This window comes from Mirounga angustirostris, unplaced genomic scaffold (assembly GCF_029215605.1).
Source record: "Mirounga angustirostris isolate CCGP_5_RB_7025 unplaced genomic scaffold, mMirAng1.0.hap1 SCAF_1, whole genome shotgun sequence".
NCBI lineage: Eukaryota > Metazoa > Chordata > Mammalia > Carnivora > Phocidae > Mirounga > Mirounga angustirostris.
Window position 1 is genome coordinate 68,438,732 of NW_026991709.1, and position 22,042 is coordinate 68,460,773.

General features: G+C 44.6%; 1 protein-coding gene across 15 annotated transcripts in view; it reads left to right on the top strand.

The window, feature by feature from the left end:
• Positions 1-22,042, top strand: part of KALRN (kalirin RhoGEF kinase) — a 655,214-nt gene that overhangs the window by 416,737 nt on the left and 216,435 nt on the right. For all 15 annotated transcript variants that reach the window (XM_064572015.1, XM_064572061.1, XM_064572104.1 and 12 more), the window contains 7 exons: positions 4,998-5,067; positions 7,454-7,543; positions 12,259-12,351; positions 16,597-16,708; positions 18,152-18,342; positions 18,782-18,883; positions 20,685-20,827. In XM_064572015.1, the coding sequence (XP_064428085.1) occupies positions 4,998-5,067; positions 7,454-7,543; positions 12,259-12,351; positions 16,597-16,708; positions 18,152-18,342; positions 18,782-18,883; positions 20,685-20,827 (801 nt within the window). The remainder of the gene's footprint in view (positions 1-4,997; positions 5,068-7,453; positions 7,544-12,258; positions 12,352-16,596; positions 16,709-18,151; positions 18,343-18,781; positions 18,884-20,684; positions 20,828-22,042) is intronic.

Below are 22,042 nucleotides of genomic sequence, written 5' to 3' on the forward strand. Positions count from 1 at the left end.
CTTTAAAAGTTTTATTCACTTCAAAAATAACCCTAGACATTCACATAAACACTTAAACTACTTGCTCTGCTTCTTCTCTCATGATTCATTACATATAATTATTGAAATGGTGAGGACCAAGATGTTGCTATAGAAGAGCCGACGTGGAATATCCCATCATCTGTGGAGAGTGTTATGACCTCTCGTGCTTTAATTTAAACTCATCGTGTCTATTTGAAGTAGATAGAACGATATGGATCAGAGTTGCATAATCTGTCATCTTCATAAGCTTTAAATTAAAAAGCAAAATAGAGTTTAACATTGCCACTTGCCTTCAACAATCACATTGAGATGGTGCTGGATGTCTTACTCAAAGTCAGGAATTGATATGCCCAGCACAAGATAGTTTTTCTAAGTTTTAGATTTTTTTATTAAAAAATTAAATCATACAGAGTCATTATAGGATCTGCCAACTAGAAGCACAGTGGAATCTGAGGCACTTGCCTTCAAATGCTGGTCTATGGACTGGATGCAGTAGACTTACCCAGGGAGATTTTCTGATCAATGCAGAGACTCAGATCCAAACCTCAGAGGACAGTGCACAGCCAGGTGTGGGGACCACCTGCTAGGGTTTTCCAGGAGTGTTCCTTGAGACAAAGTCTGATACTGCCCCCCAAAACTTACAAAGAAGTTTGGGAAGCATTGCACATTGCCACTTGCCTTCAACAATCACATTGAGATGGTGCTGGATGTCTTACTCAAAGTCAGGAATTGATATGCCCAGCACAAGATAGTTTTTCTAAGTTTTAGATTTTTTTATTAAAAAATTAAATCATACAGAGTCATTATAGGATCTGCCAACTAGAAGCACAGTGGAATCTGAGGCACTTGCCTTCAAATGCTGGTCTATGGACCGGATGCAGTAGACTTACCCAGGGAGATTTTCTGATCAATGCAGAGACTCAGATCCAAACCTCAGAGGACAGTGCACAGCCAGGTGTGGGGACCACCTGCTAGGGTTTTCCAGGAGTGTTCCTTGAGACAAAGTCTGATACTGCCCCCCAAAACTTACAAAGAAGTTTGGGAAGCATTGCACACTGTATCTACTTCGGAGACTTATCATGCCCCTCATCATTTTATAGGATTTTAGGAGCCCTGCAGTAAAGAGAGCAGCTCAGCCCAGCATTTCCCAAACTTAAAGTTTTGTAACTTGCCCAGGATATGTTCTAGGGGAAGGTAATCTACTATAGATTTTCCAACAGGGGCTCCCCTAGCAGAGAGTTCCCTAGGAATGAGTCTCCAGGAATGAAGGAAAGTGTGCAATATGTATGTTTATCAGAGTATGAGTTTATTAAGATTAGGAAGTATGGGTCCTAAAGAACTAATGTTTATTTAGAGTCTACTGTATGCTAGGCACTGGGGTGGGCTCTTTACCCACATGGATTAATTAAATCCTCACAACAGCCCCACGAGGTTGTTATTCAAAGGTGAGGAAAATGTGGCTTTGGAAGAGCCCCCTCACAGCTGTAAGAGGGAACTCTGGTTCTTTAACTTCTGCTTAGCTGTGGGAGGAAAGGAAAGTGAGACACAGGATCAGTAGAAGGGTGAGCTGGTGGCCGTTGCTGCTAAAACCTTCATTTCCAGAAAGGCATTCATTACAGAAGTAATATTCTATCCATTTAATTCATTTTATGGTGCTTTTATTTCTTGAGAATTTTCAAACTGAGCATCCTCCCATAGGTTTTTTGATATAGCTACTATCACAGAAAGTAATGGTATTGCTCTATTTAGATAGTCAAGATTTTAAAGAAAATTCCCAGCACTGTCTTCAGCATCTAGATCAATTATCAGTTCTATTGGGATAATTACCACTGTTTGTTTAAAGTTAACCTTAAACACTGACCATGGGTCCTAAGTCAAGGAAAGAGGGAAATGCTCCCTGAATTGTCTCCTCCTGTATGGAGTGTCATGATCTGACTGTTTTATTGTTGATTTGATCACCCTAAAGTAGAAGGGCATAAATACCACGGGAGTCTGAGCTGAGCTGAGCTGGAGTGAGATCCTGAGATGGGGAAGCAGAGGTCTTCCACAAGCTGAGATGGTTTATCCCAACTGCCAGGGGCTTTTAGATTCTCCCATTTCTCCCCTCTGTCTCTGCTCTCTCCTAGGTCCTTCCTTCTTTAAAGCCTCTCATTTTCTTTCACCAATCCTTGTCCTAGAATAGCCCATCAGATTTTCTCCCCCGTCACCACGCTATTCCAGTCCCCACCCCAGGCCCTGTTCAGTCCATCATGGCATTCATTGTCTTCGCTGAGATTTATATTGAGTGACCACATAAACACCTTCTGGAAAACTACTTCTGAAGATGTTGTATATTATATTATTTAGTGTTTCTCATGAAGAAGGACCACATAATAAATGCCTTTTAGAATTCAGTGATGAGGTGATATGGTGGAGAACCAGATTGCTTCTCTCTCTCTCTCTTTTTTTTTTTTTAAGATTTTATCTATTTATTTGAGCAAGAGAGAGCATAAGCAGGGAGGGAGAGCCCGATGGAGAGGGAGAAGCAGACTCCCCGCTGAGCAGGGGGCCCAATATGGGGCTCAATCCCAAGACCCTGGGATCATGATCCAAGCCAAAGGCAGACACCTAACTGACTGGGCCACCCAGGGGCCCCCAGACTGCTTCTCTTGCAGCAAAAACAGGATGTTTCCTTTTGGGCCTGGAAAAAAATTTGATCCTCAATCACAGCATTATATAATATTTTCTCCTATTTTATTTCTGTTTTAGAAGTCATATTAAATACATGTATGTCACCTGCAGTTCTTCTAAAAGTAGTAGGAAATAGGACACCTTATTGATTTTCGAGCACTGCATATTTGTATTTCGAAAGCCCAAATTGCATTATAATTACTTCCGTTCCATGATTTAAATCAGGATGCTCTAAAATTCACATGTTAGCGAAAGGATGATTATCATTAAATGGGTACTGCTATAAGAGTCCCCCCAAATTTTTAAGTGACTTTTTCTTATTAAAACAGCAATGCTCATTTATTATAGAAAAATTTGCATTACAGGTGGACAAAAAATTATATCACTGTGATCCCACCAGTCATTTGCATTATAGCCTTCCAAATATGACTAAAACTAAAAACAACATCTTCCTATGTTATTGATGGGGGGAACACAAGTAACACCTATGCAGAACCCATAACTAACTGTAATTATAAGATACTGCCAGAATGCTTAGACAATAGGAGCCCGGCAGAGTAGGTCAAATCAATAAAATTTATTTTTTTCAAAGATAGAAGTAAGTAATGCAGTGATTCAGAACTGCTTTATATCTTTTAATTTTTGAATTAATTTTAAAAATCAAACTTAAATTTAAAAATATAGATTGAGAAGTCCAACCCACCACTATCTTTATCCACCCTATTTCTTTACTTGGTTTCCTATGGTAATGACCTTTTTTTTTAAAACCACCATATCAAAGTATGATTGGCATGTAAGAAGCTGTACATATTAAATATATTAAAACTTGATGAGTTTAGGGATGAGTGTATAACCATGAAGCTATCACCATCATCAAGGCCATGGACATATCCATCACCTCCCAAAGTTTCCTCCTATTATTATTATTATTATTATTATTATTATTATTTAAGAACACCTAACGTAACATCTCGCCTCTAAGCAGACTTTAAGTGTACAACACAATGTTGTTAGCTGTAGGTACTATGATGCTGTATAGTGGATCTCACAACTTACCTTTTATAACTGACATTGTACCCTTTGACTATTAGTTTCTTGGGGTGGAAATAAGAATACATATTCCGTACTTAGATAAAAGGCGGCATATTATATACATTCTTCCACACCTTGCATTTTTTCACTTAACAGCCTGCCCTGGAGATCCTTCATAATGAAAACACAGAAAGCCTTGTCATTTTTTTTCATAGCTGTGTAATATCCAGTTCTGTGGATATACCAGTTACTTACTTACAGACCACCATTTACTATTATGAACAGTACCACCATGAATGCACATGTTTACATCATCTTATACATATGTAAATTAAAATATATAGGAAATTTTCCAGGATTAAAGTTGCAGAAACACGAGATAAGTACATTTTTAAAATTTTGGTAGATATTGTCACATTGCACTTTGTAAAGATTACATCTTCCATTTCCATCAGTATGTTTCCCCATAGCGTTGTAATTATTTTTTATTTTAAAACCTCTGCACGATTGTTAAAAAGCAAATTCCATTCCAGTGATGCTGGCTTTTTAGAGCTTGTATTCTCTGAGCGCAGACAAATTGCTTAACATATTAATTTGAAGTTGGTTTAGTCAACCCTTCATTACTTCTTCACACAGATAGGAGCCAAGGGCATGGATATCCACAATGGCAGATGATTCTGTAGTAATTCAATTCAGCTTTCAACTATATTGTGACGTTTCCCCCATGGAGTTTTCTTTCCTAATGATGTCTGCATTCAGAAACAGTAACTCAGAGTTTTTAGCACAGAGTAACTACTGGGAGAAGAAGGAGGCCAAGAATTGGAAAGAAGTGTTTGCAGGATTCAAAACATTTCCACTTCATCTCTGGTCTCATAAATGATATTTATTTCATTCTTTTTGATATCTATTCTATATATTTTTAACTGTTACAATGTGTTCAGATTACTTGTATAAAAAATAGATTCATAGTTGCAGTTACAGTGAAAGCCCCAACACAAGTATAATATTTAATTGCTTTTCAGCCTGAGAAATATAAATTCCCTAAGGGAAACAATACAATTTTAAGTAGCACTAATTAATCAGTTAATATAAATTGTAATGAAATAAGTTCTAATATATTTAAAGCCACTCCTCACCATGTATCACTTAGAGAGTGGAGAAGCCATGTGTAAATAATGGAGAGTGTATGGGGTTGTGTTGGCCTCGGTATAATCTGGGTGGGGAGGGAGGCAATATGCAGAGATGTCTGATCCAGCTTTTCTCTTTCCTTGCAGCATCTTCCTCAAAGAGTTGGAGAAGTATGAGCAGCTGCCTGAAGATGTGGGACACTGCTTTGTTACCTGGGTAACTGACCTGAAATCCCTCTTCTCCCACTGTGCCATGCTTTCCAGGAGTGCAGATGGTATCAGATGGCATCACTATTCGGTGCCTGAGCTGAGGAATGGTGTCACTGACATTCTAACACAGGACCAGGGATTCTCGGGAGGCAGCAGAAGTAGATCTGAGAGAAGCAGTCCATCCCCAAGGAGCAGAGTCCTCCTTGGGAAAAGTCCTTAGACATTGTGTCCAAACTCCACGTTAAGTTCTCGGAGACCTTTCTAAAATTTAGACATCAGGAGAGTAGAATAATGCCACCACCCTTGATAGAGGTACTACTCCAGTTCTATGCACTGGTTTTGTTCTGTTTATTTTTACAGGATAAGGATTGGGGAATTAGACCTTTAGGAATCTGCCAAATAATTGGTCACATTTTCTTCCTTAATAGAGAAGAACAGATTCCATGGGTATCCATCCCAGTTCTGACCTACAAAATCCATGTCTAATCATTTTCTTTCCTGGTGCTGTTGTCATGGGCCAAGTAAATGGGCTGAATGTACCAGGTTCTGATTATATAAATGGAAACCTTAGTCTTTATTAGCATCTCCACGCCATGTTATTTTGAGCTCAGATTTGTGGTAGTACAAACATCTCCAGGGAGGTCCACCTGTGATACTAAATGCATCTAAACGTAGAACTCCTTCTAGGAGTTCTTTTTAATAATTATCATAATTTCCACTCACAATGGGCTACTTTTCAAAATGTGTTCATGATTCAGAGAGTTCATGCTCTCAACAGCCTATGGACTAGGTAGGGCTATGGTTATGCTGTATATTTTATAGGGGAAAACAATTCAGCTGACCTAGAAGGTTGACTAGTCCACTGACATGTAGTAAATATCATAGCCAGTCCCACAACTTATGACCTAAGTTGTTTGTTTTTTTACATGAAACCTTAACATTTTCTTCCTGGCATATTCTCATTTCTTAAGGAGTCTTAGATTGCCATCTTATTTGTGTTAATACATTTTTCTACCTCTAAATACATGAGCCCATGCACAGTTCATATTAATGCTGATAAACAATTTATGATACCTTGCATAGCCAATGTAGAGAAAAAACAGTGAAGGGTTTTTTTGTTTGTTTGTTTTTTACATCTTGTTTCATACAATTTATGGATCTGCCTAACAATCAACTGTAAGTATGATTTATCAGCATGTCTTAGGGATGATAAATGCCTCCCACGTAGTATATAAACCCTAAAATTGGTTTCAGAAAACCTTCAATGATTGCATAAACTATGTACATTTTGCCAAGAATTATCCCAAGGTGACTTCCTTAAATCCCATAATCTTCACATAGGAGGGTAGAAGGAGTTGTTTTAGTGTATTGAAAGGCGATGGTTATGACCAGGAAGCCTGAAGTCAGCTGGCCTAGGCTCTGCCATGTTCTAGCCGTGGGAATTTAAGGTTACTTAACCAGCCTGTGCCACAGTTTTCACATTTGTAAAATGGGGATGATAGTAATAGAGCTCACTACATAGGGTTCTCAGGAGAATCAGGTGAGTTAATATGTATGAAAAGCAGTTGGAAAAGTGCTGGCATGGATGAGTCCTACGAGAATTAACACATATCTGGGCAGCTTCCTCAGAAGAGGACATCCCAAGTGTTCTGTGGGCACCAACACTGACAGCATTTCACAAATGGGAAAGGTACTGGGTGGCCAGAATACACACACCTTTCCCAGGAGTAAGGACACGTAGCACTAACCCAGAGGGTCCCAAGAGAGACAAGAAATGAATTTTCACCAAGCTCAAGGTTCTTGGCTTGAAGTAAAAATCTGCTTAGGACTCATCGTTCAGGCCCTTCCCCAGAGGGTCACCTTACTTTTCTTTCCCCGCATCGTTGCTTCTGGGAAGTTGGAGATGACAGCATCGTCGCTTGGCGTGTCCTACAAACTACCCCCGCAGAGACCTTTGGAATACGAGCAGATCTACCTCGGAGGACACACTTCATTTTCATTCTCCGGGTTTTGTTTTTAGTGCAAATGCTGTCATTTCTCAAGAGGGGAAGCACAATCGTAGGTCATCCCAAAAAGGGGGTAATGTCTAAATAAATTCCAGCCAGCTTCAAAACACATTATGCAAATTGGTTTTTCTAATTCTTTCTAACGCAGACTGGTATCAATAAGCTCACTTTCAGCAAGCTTTCTCCACCTGCACGTAGGAGAAAAGCATCCCAAAGTTTGGGAGGGGAACATGGGCCAGATAAGCCCAGAACATTTGCCACAGATAATCCTGGGCCGCAGGATATCTGAGAGCTTAACCGCACAGCCCTTGCTGGGCCTTTCATGCCCAGTCAACAGAAGGGAGCAGCGGATGGATGCTTACCTATGATTGCCTTTGTTCTTTTTAGGCAGACAAATTTCAGATGTACGTCACCTACTGTAAAAACAAGCCTGATTCCAATCAGCTGATCCTGGAGCATGCAGGCACCTTCTTTGATGTAAGCCATAGTTTTCCATTCTTGAGCCATGGATGAGCAGGTGGAAATGTTTCTCTACTTTGGGGAAAATGAGTTTTTATCCTTTATTGCTCACTGTTCTTTGGCCACCCAAACCTCTTTCTCATGGATAAAGCACGGAGCCAAACAAAAGCAGTGTTTGTCTTTTGGTTTTCCCCACCTCATCTCAAGTGCTGGGGTCTTAGACAAGGCACATTTGCCTTCCACGCCTCAACACCAAACTGAGCTAGCCATAAATCCCATGTGTAGAGGAGATCAGTGATAACACAGGGGTTAAGATGCTGCATTTCTGCTTCATGCACAGCTCCCTCGAACACAGGGGTTCTCAAAGTGTGGTCCCCAGACCAGCCACATCAACGTCACCTGAGAACTGGGTAGAAATTTGGACCCTCCCCGCACCCAGGTCCTATTGAATCAGAATCTCCAGGGCTAAAGCCCAGCAATCTGAGTGTTAAGAAGCCTCCAGTGACTGGTGCCCACTCAGGTCTGAGAAGCACTACTCGACCGCAGTTGTCTCAACCTTGACTATACATTTGAATTCCCTGGGAAGCTTTGAAAAATGCTGACTCCTGGGTACTGCCCCTGTGATTCTGGTATGATTGGCTTGGGTTTGGCCTGGACTTTGAGAGTTTTAAAAGTTTCCAGGTGAGAATAAGCACAGCCAGGGCTGAGCACTTTGTGCTGTAATGGAAGCCAAGCGAAGTGGGCACTGATGGGCCTTGCCATCTCGAGTGAACAGAATCAAGCGGGTCAATGCAGGATACAAGGGAAGAAAAAGGAGAAGAAATGAGGGGGGACAAGGAAGTTCAGGGAGAGAGTGACTGTAGCAGTGATGGTCACTATGCTAGTCCTCTCAGAAATGACAACAGCATGAAATTCAGAACTTTTTCATGTTTATCAGTCTGTCTTTCTGCCTACCTGCTTTCATCTCTCCCGTAAATATTTGAGTATTTCCTGTAGGGAAGATGGTGTACTGGGCACCTTGGGGAATGCAGACATTTAAATGTTAGTCCCATATTCAAGTCTACAAAATAAACCTCTGAGCATCTTTCTAGCCTGGCACTGCCATAGCAGAAATGATTCCACAAGAGTCTTGTTGCTCCATGAAGGAATGACCCTTGAATGGGAGGGAGCCAGACAAGAAAAAACCTACATGACTTTTTAAAATGAAGCGTTAATAGAGAAATGGTCCTGAGTGTCCCAAATTGGAATTTTTTTGAGGTTAGATTTGACAGAAAATTCAAGAAAAGCACTTCTTTAACTTGGTATCAGAATTTATTGGATATCATATTGGATGTTCTATTACCACTGTTACCTTTGTTAATAATGTGTTTTGCTTAAGATGTTATTCATCAACAGTAGCCAAAAAGGTCTTTGTGAAGTTTTAAATGCACTGCATCCTGTCTTCCACTTAGCATTTTTCTGAACATACTCGCCTTGTGCTCTGAGCATGCCTCAGACTCTTCCACTTCCTCACCTTTGTTCCCAGTGTTCTCTGTCTTACCCCTCTGTGTGTGTCCTCTGGGTATGTATACACACACACACACACACACACACACACACAGAGCCAGTCTTCAGAATTCTTTCTATCCTTTAAAGGTCAAATATTTCCTGCATGAATCCTTCCCTCTCTCTAGGCATTGTTATACTTTTTTCTGTCTTATGGTATTTGTAACAATTTGCCTTTTGGCAGGTTAACAACGTACCCTTCAATTTCGCACACCTCCTCCCACCTATGGTCCCCTTGAGGTTGGCTGATGATTTGCCTGGCTCATTTTGTACACATCATAATGTACAGTCCTATATTCATCGTATCCCTGTTTCTAGCCAATTTCTAGACTTTGACTAGTTAGATATCCCCCAAATTTTGCACCCTATCCCTTCCCCCACACACACACTTCCAATGTAGTGACGGAGGAGCTGCTGGAAACCAGAGAAAACAGTCCACTAGGTAGGAGTCCCTAGAGCTCAGCATAGAGAGGTGGGAAGGGAGAGCAGTAAACCCTCCTGATTGTTCCCAGAGCTTTCCAGAACGCATAATGTTTGTACCTTTTCCCATTCCATCAGAAAGTGTTCCCTAAGTTCTACGTATGGAAAATATCTGCTCTAGGCCCTCGTTCTATGAAAGAGACAAGCCCTTCATTAGGCTATCTTTTAGTATCCATTACTGTGGACAGTACACAGAAAGTGAAGCTCCAGAAAGGAGCGCACATTCCCATGATCCAGAATTTTCTAGCTCCGATGCGAGAGCTGTGAGGCATGGTGTTGGTTGCTCTGGTGACTAGTGAGCATGGGTCGGCTGCCCTAGCCGCCGGAGGCAGGACCTTCCTCGCTGCCCCACATGCAGCCTCTTCCCATGGCTGGCGGAGAGGGAGGGCCATCAGGTGTGTTACTGCCGGGGCTGTCTTGCCAGAGCCCCCAGGGAAACTCACCATGTTCCTTTGCCCAGAGAGTCACGCTGCCCGCCATATTGCCCGTCATCCGTGGACAAGTCCTGCTGTAACTGCACACCTCTAGCAAAGAGGCAGATGACTGAGAAAGTTGCTACTTTCTGGGATAGTTGGCAGGAATTCGATCATTGTTTTAATTCCTCTTCACCCTCCTCCACGGCCGCATAGCAAGTCCTATCTTGGGTGACTTTAAAGTGCTTCCTGTATTCCTCCAGTGCTTTGTCCTCACTGACCCTAGCTCAGGGCAAGCCCGTGTTACACACCTAGAGATAGAGATAGATACAGCCATAGCTATTGATTATACGTGTATTTAAAGTGAACAAGCTCAGGGTTTTCATATATTCACAGATAGGCGCAACCATCTCCACAGTCAATTGTAGGACTTTTTCATCACCTCAGAAAGCAACCCCACACCCTTTAGCTCTCACCCCCACCTCATCCTCCCATCTGTTCCTTAGCCCGAAGCAACCAATGATCTATTTTCTATCTCTATAGATTTACCTATTTCAGACATGTCACAGGAATGGAATCATGTAATATGTGTTCTTTTGTGACTTTTTTCACCAGCATAATGCTCTCAGGCCCCATGTATGTTATAGCATGTATCAGCACTACCCTCCTTTTTATGGCCCGATAATATTCCATCGTGTAGGTGTACCACATCGTATATTTCCATTCATCAATTGGTGGACATTTGGGTTGTATCCACTTTTTCATCATTATTAATAATACTGCTATAAACATTGTATCTAAGTTTTTGTAAGGTCATATGTTTTCATTTCTCTTGGGCATATACCTAGGAGTAGAATTGCTAGATCACATGGCAACTCTATGTTTGCACCCTTGGGATTTTTCAATAACCTCCTAACAGGTCTCTCTGCCTCTATTTTCCAACCTCCACCCTTGCTATGAGGCTTATATGGCTCTCTGAAAGAGTGCTTTCACCATGTTTTTCTTCTATTTAAGATCTACAATACTTTACCATTAAGAAGCTCACCACCAAAATCCTGATTTTTTTCATCTAGCTCAACCCCATCCATGACCTAAATACACTTTGCTTATCTAACTGTATTTTTCATTTTTTCTGGATTCTAGGTGTGCATCCTCTGTACCATTCTGCATGGTCCCCATTATCATCTAAATCCACAAAGATTATTTCCTGTGGACTTCTTAAATATGTTTTCCATTTATAGAATGCCATTCATCCAGCTTTGCTCTTCTCCACTTCCCCTCCTTCCCCACCTATCTTCTAAACCTCAGTGGAAGACTTTATCTCTCCTAAACCCTCCACCACTCCTGGCCCAGCCATTCCTCTCTGTTCTCGCCGGGAATACCTTCCATCTCCTTTGTTGCTACTTTATGTGTGTGAGTGTTCTCAGAGGCCTGGGGTGGAAGGTTCTTGAGGCAGGGAACCACATGGACCCTTCACTACCCTTTCACAGCACCTACACCTTGGGGATTGGAAGATCATTTTGGAGGTAGGATAGAGAATGGACTAAAAAGAGGCTAGAGGCACAAACAGCAGCTGGAGGTCACGGGCTGTAGCCTGAGTGTGAACAGGGTGGAGAGGAAAGACCTGTGGCCAGGGATAACACAAGTTAAACAACTAACAGTGACCCCATGGTTGCCAGCTCAAGAGATCTGAAGAACGAGGGAGGTGCCGTGGATCACCAGGAATAAGTTGTAGGGAATGCAGAGGTGATTACATGTTAGGGTGGGTTTAAGTTGGAGAGAAGGGGGTGGAAAGGAGATACCCCTTGTGCTGTTGTAAGGGGATAAAGACTCAGGAGCCATCAGCGTAGACCTCCCAGCCCTGCTCTCTGCCTCCCCTCGTTCTCATCGTCCTGCTATCCCCCTGTGATTGCTTCTGCTCTGGGTTTATTCCCTCTTACTTGTGCTCCACCACCTCTCCTTTACCCTTCTGTCTGTTACTTAACTCCTCACTTCCTTTTTCCACTTTTATCCTTCCCCTGTTCTTCTTCATTTCCATTTCTGTCACACAAATCTGCTTTCCCTCCCCTTTTGCCATCTCTTCTTTTCTCTATTTATACATTCATCTTGGTCTCTCTTGTTTCTCTCTCCAGCAAAGAACAGTTCCTCATAACTGTCTACCCTTTTTCTTCGTCTTTCTTCTCACCTTGCCTACTTCCTCCACACACACACACACACACACACACACACACACACACGCACGCATGCACACCCGTGCCCCTCTGTGCATAATGGCGCCTGTTGTCACCCCTGCAGGAAATACAGCAGCGGCACGGTCTGGCCAACTCCATCTCTTCCTACCTAATCAAACCCGTCCAGAGGATCACCAAGTACCAACTGCTCCTGAAGGTACCTCCCCTCCCCACTGTGTCACCCCCTCCCACACTACCGACCAGGTCCAGGGTGTGTGTGATGGGACAGCTTTGCCCAAGGATGGGACAGCTTCTACCTCGAGACCTCGCCTCCACCTGCAGCAAAGCTTCAGAGATGAACCCACACTGGCTTTGCGGGCTCCCAGACTGCATGACCTATCCGTGAAATTCTGGGTGCTTATTTGTTGTGGGGACAGAGGAGAATGAGAGCAGGAACTAGTTGTGACTGTCTCCACACCTGCCCACCACTGCACAACTTGGAGCAGTTGCCACCTAGGCCCTGACTGACACGCGGGGCCTCACTTGCCCTTCCCCCCGCCCCCCTGGGGCAGATTCCTCCCGGTGGCCCCTGCTTCAGATAGGGTCAGGGGTCAAGGTATTCAGGGCAAGGCCAGTCTACATAGGCAACAGAGGCCCAGGGTGGCACCTACCATTGCCTTAATCTCTGTTTGTCAAGACTATGAAGTTTCTGAGAGTGCAGATTAAAACAAAATGACACTCTTGTGTCTGGAGGATCCCATCCATATGTTAGGTAGGGGTTCTTTTGGAGCCAAGCAAAAGATTTGGATTTTCTCCAAAATATTTTCTTTAAATTTCAAATAACCAAACTATATGAAATACTAAGTAACTTGCGCTGATTCTTCTTAAGAAAGGAGACACTGACCATCTGAAAATATGACATTTCCCCCACAGAAAGCCTGGAAAACAGATCCTATAAGCAGTTATGGAATCCCTATGCATATCAATTCTCAAGATATAAGGGTGAAGTTTTCCCTAAGTTTGAATACTTTGCTTGGTGGCTCCTCAAATGCAAAGGACATAGGGATAGTGGGAGGCATGTTCTAAGTAGTATATTTCCAGAGAAAATCTGCTGAAATTCAACTCATGTGTAGAGATGCTTGCAGAATCTCACATATTCTAACTTCACCAAACCTGAAAACCAGTCTAGTTTCAAACCTAGGTTTCTACTCACACTGGAGTGCCCCCCCATCAAGCCCCTGGGGTCTCCCTGCATAGCAGTATGATTCCACGATGAGAAGAGCGGGGCATCAGCCAACCGGTGCCCTGGACCTCTTCCCCATTCTGGGTCAGAGCAAGGACGAGTTCACCCCATCCTTCTGGCTCCACCTTCAAACATCTTCTTTCCTTGTCTCCAAGAAGAGACTTTTTGGGCTTCTGCTTCCAGGCACTCAAGTCATCCAGCCCTGGAGGGATGCCTTAGAGAATTACCACACGGCATCATGCCCTAGGCCTTTACTGAGGCCTTGTGTGAGAAGTAACAATGTGAAGAGCATCTTGGCTATTTTAGCAGAATTGCTTTTGAAGATGTCCTCTTTGTTTTTTGAAGTTCCTTGTATAAAGACTCACAGAAACTCTCATAAGATCTCAGAGTGGGGTATGGGTGTTCTCTCCGAAATCGTTGGTGTGCCCTCTACCTGTAAATCACAAGAGCTCTAGCTCTTCTTTGCCTTTGACTATCAGATAATTAGCATTGAGTCCTGTTATGACTACTACTGTATTGTTACTAGTTTCTCCTTGGCCCATTTTTCTGTGTATAATTATCCCCTCCTTCCCTAGCCCATTTAATGCTTGACCCACTACATGATTTTTCTTGTACCAGAAGATATTTTAAAATTCATTTTTGTGGTCATTACATTTAAGTGTCCCAGGGCCTTTTCAGGAATTAGTGGGGTTGTAAATTAAAAAGCAAAACAAAATAGAAACTCGCCCATCCACACTGCCAGTACCTTAACCCAAGTAAGATCCAACTCCGCTATAGCTTTTCACCTCTCCCTTTGAATCCCAGGGGGCTGAGGTTCCCAGGATAATTTTGTGACACGGATAGGGGAAGGACATGGAGGATGGAAAGGATGCCCTGTGTTTTGCTTTAGGTGCTGGAGGGGTGGGCGCTAGGCCTTCATTCTGTAATTGGGTGTCTTAGGAAGAGACAACTGTGCAGTTAACTGAGAAGGAAGAAAATGAAGTAGTGGGAATTGGATTGTGGCAAAGTTGTAAAATTCTTATTGGGGAAAAAAGACTTACTAAGGTGATTTGGAACTCATAAAGGCACTGGTAGCAGAGTACCTGCTGAGTAAAAGAAAAATAGTTTGCTGAGCTTTTACTATAAATAAATAGTGTGGGATTTATTTTCTCATTAAAGACAGTTTTATTCCAAATATATTGATATTTAATTATTAGTATCCTCCGGGGTTCCTCACTTTGGGTGTTGCATGAAAATAAAAACTATATGTCAGTTGGTGTTCAATATTTTCCATGTAAATCTGCTACAGCTGTCCTTTTGGAGTCTAAATTAAATGTGGAGCCTTCTCCTTAACATCAACTATAACAAGGGCCCAAAGAACTTATTGGCTTTGCTGGCTGATTGGTGGACTTGCCACACTGCTTTGGGGGGTTGAACCAATTGGTGTTTTCTGTTGCACACTGAATCGTATTTCATATTTGTCTCTTATGCTTCTGCCTAGCGATTCCTTTGAGGATATATGAGAACTAGGTCGGGAGGGTTAAAATTAGGAAAGGGATGGGAAGAATCAGAAAACTTCAGGTTGGTAGAAATAAATGCAACTTTCTGAACAATGACGCCGTTACACTCGCTGGAGCCAAGGACAGAGCTGAGAACTGATCGCTTCTGCCTCCCAAACATGCTCAAGGTCGTTCACCTCTCCTTTGGACACTCAAAGCTCCCTTCTTCATATGGGAATGTATCTGAGATGACACAAAGGATTGGATGTTCATGTCAGATACTCACTAATCAGATATCTTACCAAGTATAAAGCTTTACTATTAATGTCAAGGATACAAATAATCCCAAGGCAGAGATAAAGCACAGAGAAGTCCAGGACCACCAACAGCTCCAGGTCCTTTCTTGGAGCCTCAGGATGTGCTGTGGCCCAGACTAACATACAGACCTTCTACATGGCGTATGTTGTAGCAGATCATTTACCCTAAAGAGAACCATTTTGGTATGAAATATACTAACTTTTTACTCAGATAGTGGCATAGCATCTGTGATATTTTACAGGGAACCATGCCCCTAAAGCCATAGATTCAGGTTTTTGTCACCACAAGAAGTCTTAGGCCAGATATATCCTACTGGAAGCATTCCATAGATGAAGACTCTCCTGCTAGCTAGTACCATTAGTTTATTTGCCAGGAGGTCTGACATTAACATGTTTACAAGATTTGATCTGGTCAACTTCTTTCTTTCCTGGAAGTGCATCTTACCCATCACCCATCCCCTGCCTCCCCCTACCCCCTAGAAGGAGAGAGTATGGATTGCAGATCTGTTGCTTAACTGTTTCCTTCTCAGTATCAAAATGAGCAAAATTTACAATAACCTTCATAGGAAAAATGAAAGCCAACATTCCTCTGGCTTGGGGAAAATCATTTCAAATGGTCCTTATAATTTTTAAGAGAGTTGAAAATTATCTTTTTTCCATCAAGCAGATACTGTATGTCTTTTGTGGAGATAATAATGACCTAGTCTTCAACGAGGAAGTAAGAGAAGGCATGCTCTGGGAAGTCTTAGTGTGGTGGAGGTCATGGGGGACATGGTTGGCATGGCAGATGGAGTACTGGACTTGGAGTCTAGATTTAAGATTCAAAAAGGACTAGTCCAGAATCCCATCTACTGGTCCCAGGCTAGGAACTCCTGATTTATACGATCTAAAAATATTTTATAACTCTGAGATGCTGTAAACCTATAATGTCTATAACCCCAGGTTGCTCCCAGTATGGTGGAAGGCAGGATTTAGGCAGCAGAGGTATGTAAATAAACATGGTGCCAGCAATAGGCGTGCAGGGATATATGAGTGCTATCCATTCTTTGCACACCTTTTGTCTTCTCTTTGTGATTCCACAGTACTGACCTTCTGTTTGTGTGCTTTGCCAGGGGTACTTCCTTCTCCAGGAGGGTAATCAAGTGACAGAGAATGCCCTAGGTTGCTGACTTACAGTGCCAGGCATTTGAGAGTTGGGTTGAATTGAGTTAGCTTAGGTTAGATTGAGCTGAGGAAGCTCAGTCTGGGAAAAAATTGTGGTTGAATTCTTTGGAGATAACATCCTACCCCACTTTCCTTATAGCTTAGAGGGAACCATTACAGAGAATGAAGCTGATCTGTAATCACCTTGATGGGTTAGGTGGTGGGAGGGTAGGGAAGCTGGGACAAATGGTTCTAATTGTGTCTGGACTTTTTCCCCCCAGGAACTTTTAACTTGCTGTGAAGAAGGGAAGGGGGAGCTCAAGGATGGCCTGGAGGTGATGCTCAGTGTCCCAAAGAAAGCCAATGATGCCATGCATGTCAGCATGCTGGAAGGTAGCTGTCTGTCCTCCCAGCCTCCCCGGGGGAGCCTCCTCCTTTCCTAAGACCAGGGAGCTTGTATCGTGGTCTAGAACTTGTATGAAGTCAGGCAAGGGGCAAGGCTGGAAGAGAGGAGAAGTGGCAAGTTGAGGATATAGGTCCTTAGGACATTTGTCCTTAGGAGGTATGAGAGGAGCTCCACAGGGGCCAGCTCAACCAATACCTGCCTCCAGGTAGGACCAGGTAGGACCAGGTCCAAGTTGGACTTTGCCCAAGCACATGTAGTCCACTGGAACCATGTTATTGAGGCCCAGAGACCCGGTAGAGTGAGACTCCAATAAAGTGCTCTTACACTGCAGAACAGATGTGCAGATCAGCCATGCCGGGGCGGGACTGTTAGAGGAGCTCAGACTCGGCATCCCAGTCTGGGCTGGCAAACAGGTGTTGTGGGACAGAAATGTACTCTGTTGCAACTGTGCAAACCTGTGGGCTGTGTTTTCTCCTCCGGGCTCCATCTCCCGTCATCACCTCCCCTTCCCCGTTCCCCACCTTCCGTCTAGAAGACTTGGTCTGGTCTCACCACTTCCTGGGTCACCCTGAGCAGAGGAAGCCATAGTTCTCCATGCAATGGAGCCCTGGTGACCTTCTCCAGACTGAGCGCTGGCCGTCTGAACCTACTCCTCTTGCCACGATTTCTCCACCCTTTTCTTTTCTGTTTGCACCTGATCCTCATCCCCAGCCCTGGGTATTCTCCCCTGCAAGCAAACCTTCTCCTCCAGCCTGTCCCTGCCCTGTATTCTGAAGCCAGTTACTCCGAGTACAGTCTGCGGACCAGCAACAGCAACACCTGAGAGCTTGTCCCAAGAGCAGATTCCTGGGCTCCACCCCACAGCCACCGAATCCCAGTCTCTTGAGGGGGCAGGGGTCGGTAGGAATCTGTGTGATTCTTACACATACTAAGTTTCAGAACCGCTGTTAAAATTTAAAGTGGAATAAATGGAACTGTTGAAGGTGTGTGCACCACACTGTACAGGAGCCATCAAAGGGAAGAGTCCTAGGAATGGAACCTAAGAAATAAAGCAAGGACAAATAAAGTGGAGTCAAGGGCACTCCTCCATCCAGCAGTGCTTGTCCTCAGCCCCACTCAGTGCTCTGAGTTGGTGGGGAACTGTAGGAAGAAGGTGACATAGGGTTTGCCCTCGCAGGAGGTCCCAGGCCTTGGGGAGATGCCACTGATCCTGGTTATGCGTAGGAGACGTGGTGTGGGAGGGGGGATCTGCTTACTGTTCCCTAGAACTGTCTCCTCAAGTATTGAGGAGTCTCGGGAATCAGCCCAGAGAGCCAACGTTGTGGGAATGGGGGGCTCATGGTCAGGGAAGCCTTTCCAAGTGGGGAGTGGAGTGTGGCACCCACGTGGCACCAGAGAAACTCCATGGGGTGGGAACGGGTGTCTTTCAGGGTTCGACGAGAACCTGGATGTGCAGGGAGAGCTGATTCTCCAGGATGCCTTCCAAGTGTGGGACCCAAAGTCGCTGATCCGGAAGGGGCGGGAGCGGCACCTGTTCCTCTTTGAGATCTCCTTGGTTTTTAGCAAGGAGATCAAAGACTCTTCAGGACACACGAAATATGTTTACAAGAACAAGCTACTGGTAGGTGGGGCAGGTGGGGTAAGACAAGTCCCCCTGTTGTCATAGAGCCTTTGGGCAGAAAGGGCTCTTGAACACTCAGCTCATCTCTCCCCCTGGCACCACACCAAAACCGTCCTGGACAAATGAAAATGCCTCCTATTTGGAAAGCTGCCCCCCCCCTCGACTCCCACTTCTGCATCTTAGAGTTCACCGGTCTTCTTGCTGTCTGCTTTTAGTGCCTCCCTCTTCACCCTCCCTCCCTGCCACCTGCTAATCTGGCAGGCACCTGCAGGTCCTTTCATCCGGGTAACTGAACAAGCATCCAGTCTGTTGAAGTTTGATTGACAGAAGCCCCTCCCTCGGTCCTCTCCTCTTTGTTGCCCTTCCCTTTCCCACCCCAGCCCTAAGTTCCCCACTGCCCTCCCCTTCCCCGCCTCTCACAGGCATTTCCTGTCTACAGACCTCAGAGCTGGGTGTGACCGAGCACGTAGAAGGTGATCCCTGCAAATTCGCCTTGTGGTCTGGGCGCACCCCCTCCTCAGACAATAAAACAGTGCTGAAAGTAAGTACTGCTCTCCGCTGGGCACTCGCCCAGGGTTGTGGGTAGCAGGAGGAGGGCAGAGGGCTGCAGCATGTTCTTCCTGAAAGCTGGGGCCTGGAGACTCCACGGGGAGGGCAGTATCCCATGGGTATTAAAAAGCAAGTTCTTTCATGGAAGTAGACTTGAAATCTCAAAGACCAGGGGCGCCTGGGTGGCTCAGTCGGTTAAGCGTCTGCCTTCTGCTCAGGTCACGATCCCAGGGTCCTGGGATCGAGTCCCACATCCGGCTCCCTGCTCAATGGGGAGCCCGCTTCTCCCTCTTCCTCTGCTTGCTTCTCCCTCTGCTTGTGCTCTCTCTGACAAATAAATAAATTAAATGTTAAAAAAAGAAATCTCAAAGACCAGTGGTCTTCTAAGTCCCTCCCCTCATGTGTACCTAGAGGGAGGGAGGCAGGGAGTCTCAGCAGGGCCCACTTAAATATGTTCTGTCCATATGTCCTCTTCAAGGGCAAGGACAACTGACCTTTTGGCAAAAGCTACCTTGATTTGCTCCACATTCATTCAATACTTTTTCTTGAACACGTTCTGCACAGAAGGTATTCTGCTCAGTACTGCTTCTAGCTACGCATGAGAGATGGACCTTGTCCTCCAGAAACTTACATTCTAGAGCTCTAGTAAATCACACTAACGTGGTGAATATGTTGATTGAAAGGAGTGCTAAGAAAGGGCCTTTCACTAGATGACAGCCTTAAGGAGTCATTCCAGCTCTCCAGAGCACATTCAGCCTGGGGTTTGGGGCTTGCGCTCCCACAGAGCACTTGTGGGGCTTGTGGTGCATCTAACCAGGAAGGGGTCCTGCAGATGGGGCTCCCCCCAGTCATTTGCTTATTGGGGTGGCTGCCACCAAGGAAGAGATGGTCCGACCCTGACGAATGCTTCACACTTGTTCCCTCTGAATTGCCAGCCTAGCTCTACCTGCCATGAGACAGAATTACCTGAAAACAAATCCACAAAGACAAATGGGATCTTCATGAAATGGCACAAGTGCCTTCAATGAACGTGTTTACAAGGCTAAAAACCCAGCCCTGACTTTGAGGCAGCACAAACCTATGTATGTAGGCACACCAGGAGTTGAACGTGCTAACATGGATCTGTACCACTTGGTAAATAGCCACTGCCTTCAAATATCCCTTGCTACCCCTCCCAGTACTCCCCAGACCTCCCCAGCATCTAGCAATTGATGTGTTCATCCCTGACCCAGCAGGGGACCTCTACATATGCTCCAGCCCCAAGGCAGATGGCAATATTTTTTAAAAGATATTTATTTATTTACTTACTTATTTACTTATTTATTTGAGAGAGAGAGAGCAAGAAAGAGAGAGAGAGAGCATAAGCAGCGGGGAGGAGCAGAAGGAGAGAGAGAAGCAGACTCCCGCTGAGCAGGGATCCTGACATGGGGCTTGATCCCAGGACCCCGGAATCATGACCCGAGCCAAAGGCAGACAGACACTCAACCAACTAAGCCACTCAGGTGCCCCAGGGCAGATGTCAGTATTGGTCAGTGCCACACAGAGTATTAAATACTTTGAAAATCACTTCTGTACAAGTCTACATTGAGTATTGAGGTCTTAGCCCCATTCTAGGAGTTGAAGGAGTGTGTCCCTGGGATTGAAGAGTCATGCGTGTAAAATGAGAAATGAGCTCCTCAAACATTTGGTGTCCTTGAAAATAATGGGTTAAGCCTGCAGGAGGAGGATTGAGAACTGTTTTGGCAGGGCAAAGGGAGATGGGCTGTTTACTCTTTCTCTCTGTGGCACCCCAGGCCTCCAACATAGAAACCAAGCAAGAGTGGATCAAGAACATTCGAGAGGTGATTCAAGAAAGGATCATTCACCTGAAAGGAGCTTTAAAGGAGCCAATTCAGCTCCCCAAAACACCAGCCAAACAGAGGAACAATAGTAAGAGGTAACCAGCATCTCTCCCCCCCAAGCACTGCCTCATGTGCTCCAGGAGCACGAGTGGGGTCGCCCTCTGCTCCCACAGGAGCGGTGCGCTCCGCAGTTGGCACCCCTCTCTATGAAGCCCTGTCTAAGATGAGGAATCTCCTCTCTGAGCATCTCACCATTCCTGCCAGTTATATTCAGCAGGGCTCCATCGAGCACCTCTTATTTCACAGACGCTGCTAGGTGCTCTGAGAAGGGGAAGTGCACGATGAGCCCCTGCCCTCTAGAACCATCTAACAGTTGTATCTCACACGTGGAACAGTTAGACTAGAAGAACCAGTGCCACCCGTGGGGACAGTAAATGCTGTAAAAATTCACTGAGAGGGGACTTTAGATGAGCACTAGAGAGGAACGTCCAGGGAAGGCTTTGAGAGGGAGGTAGGCCATGAGTGGACTGACAAGACAGTAAAGGAGTTTTGTATATGGTAATGGCAGGGGGATGGGGTGGTGGGGTTATCACTGCAGCTCTTCTGTAACCCCCGAGTCCTCACCTTCAGTTATCTGAGATAAGCAAGGTGATTGGGCAGAAGGGGACTGATTTTTTGTATCTTCACCTCTCTGGGCCCTTCCGAATCCCAGTTGCCCTACACCGATGGAAGGCTTCCTAACTGTTTCTCAAATCTCCATGGGACAGTCACCTACAATGACTCTCTTAGAGGGCACTTCAAATGAAAGCATATAAAAAACATCATGTTAACCTTGGGAAAAAAACAAAGTTCTGGGGGTGATGGTCGCTGGTGGTAATAGGCTCGCCTTTCCTCCACTATTCATGAATGGACTAAATCCCAAAGATCTAGTTGACCTTCTGGTGCCAACCAGGATACATGGACCTGAGGACCTGCAGAGTAGCAGCATTAGTACAAAGGGAGGTGATAGCCAGAAGAAGAGTGTGACTAAGGTAGGGAGAGATACCTCCACAGGCCAGAAACCCCAAGACCTGCATGGCCAGGATAAGGTCACCTCTCAGTGCTGGAAGGACAAATTAGAGCTGTATTGGAGGAGGGGTTATTTTGATTTCAGTTACCCATGTCCAGAATAAAGGGAAGGGGCAGACTTAGTTTAGTGCCAGGGACCCACTCTGCTGCAGGAAGCCCCTACTCTAATAAAGGAGATAGAGTGGAAATGTTCTAAGAACTCAATGTCCAACAGCATGCAGGAAAGGAAAGAATGGATATTC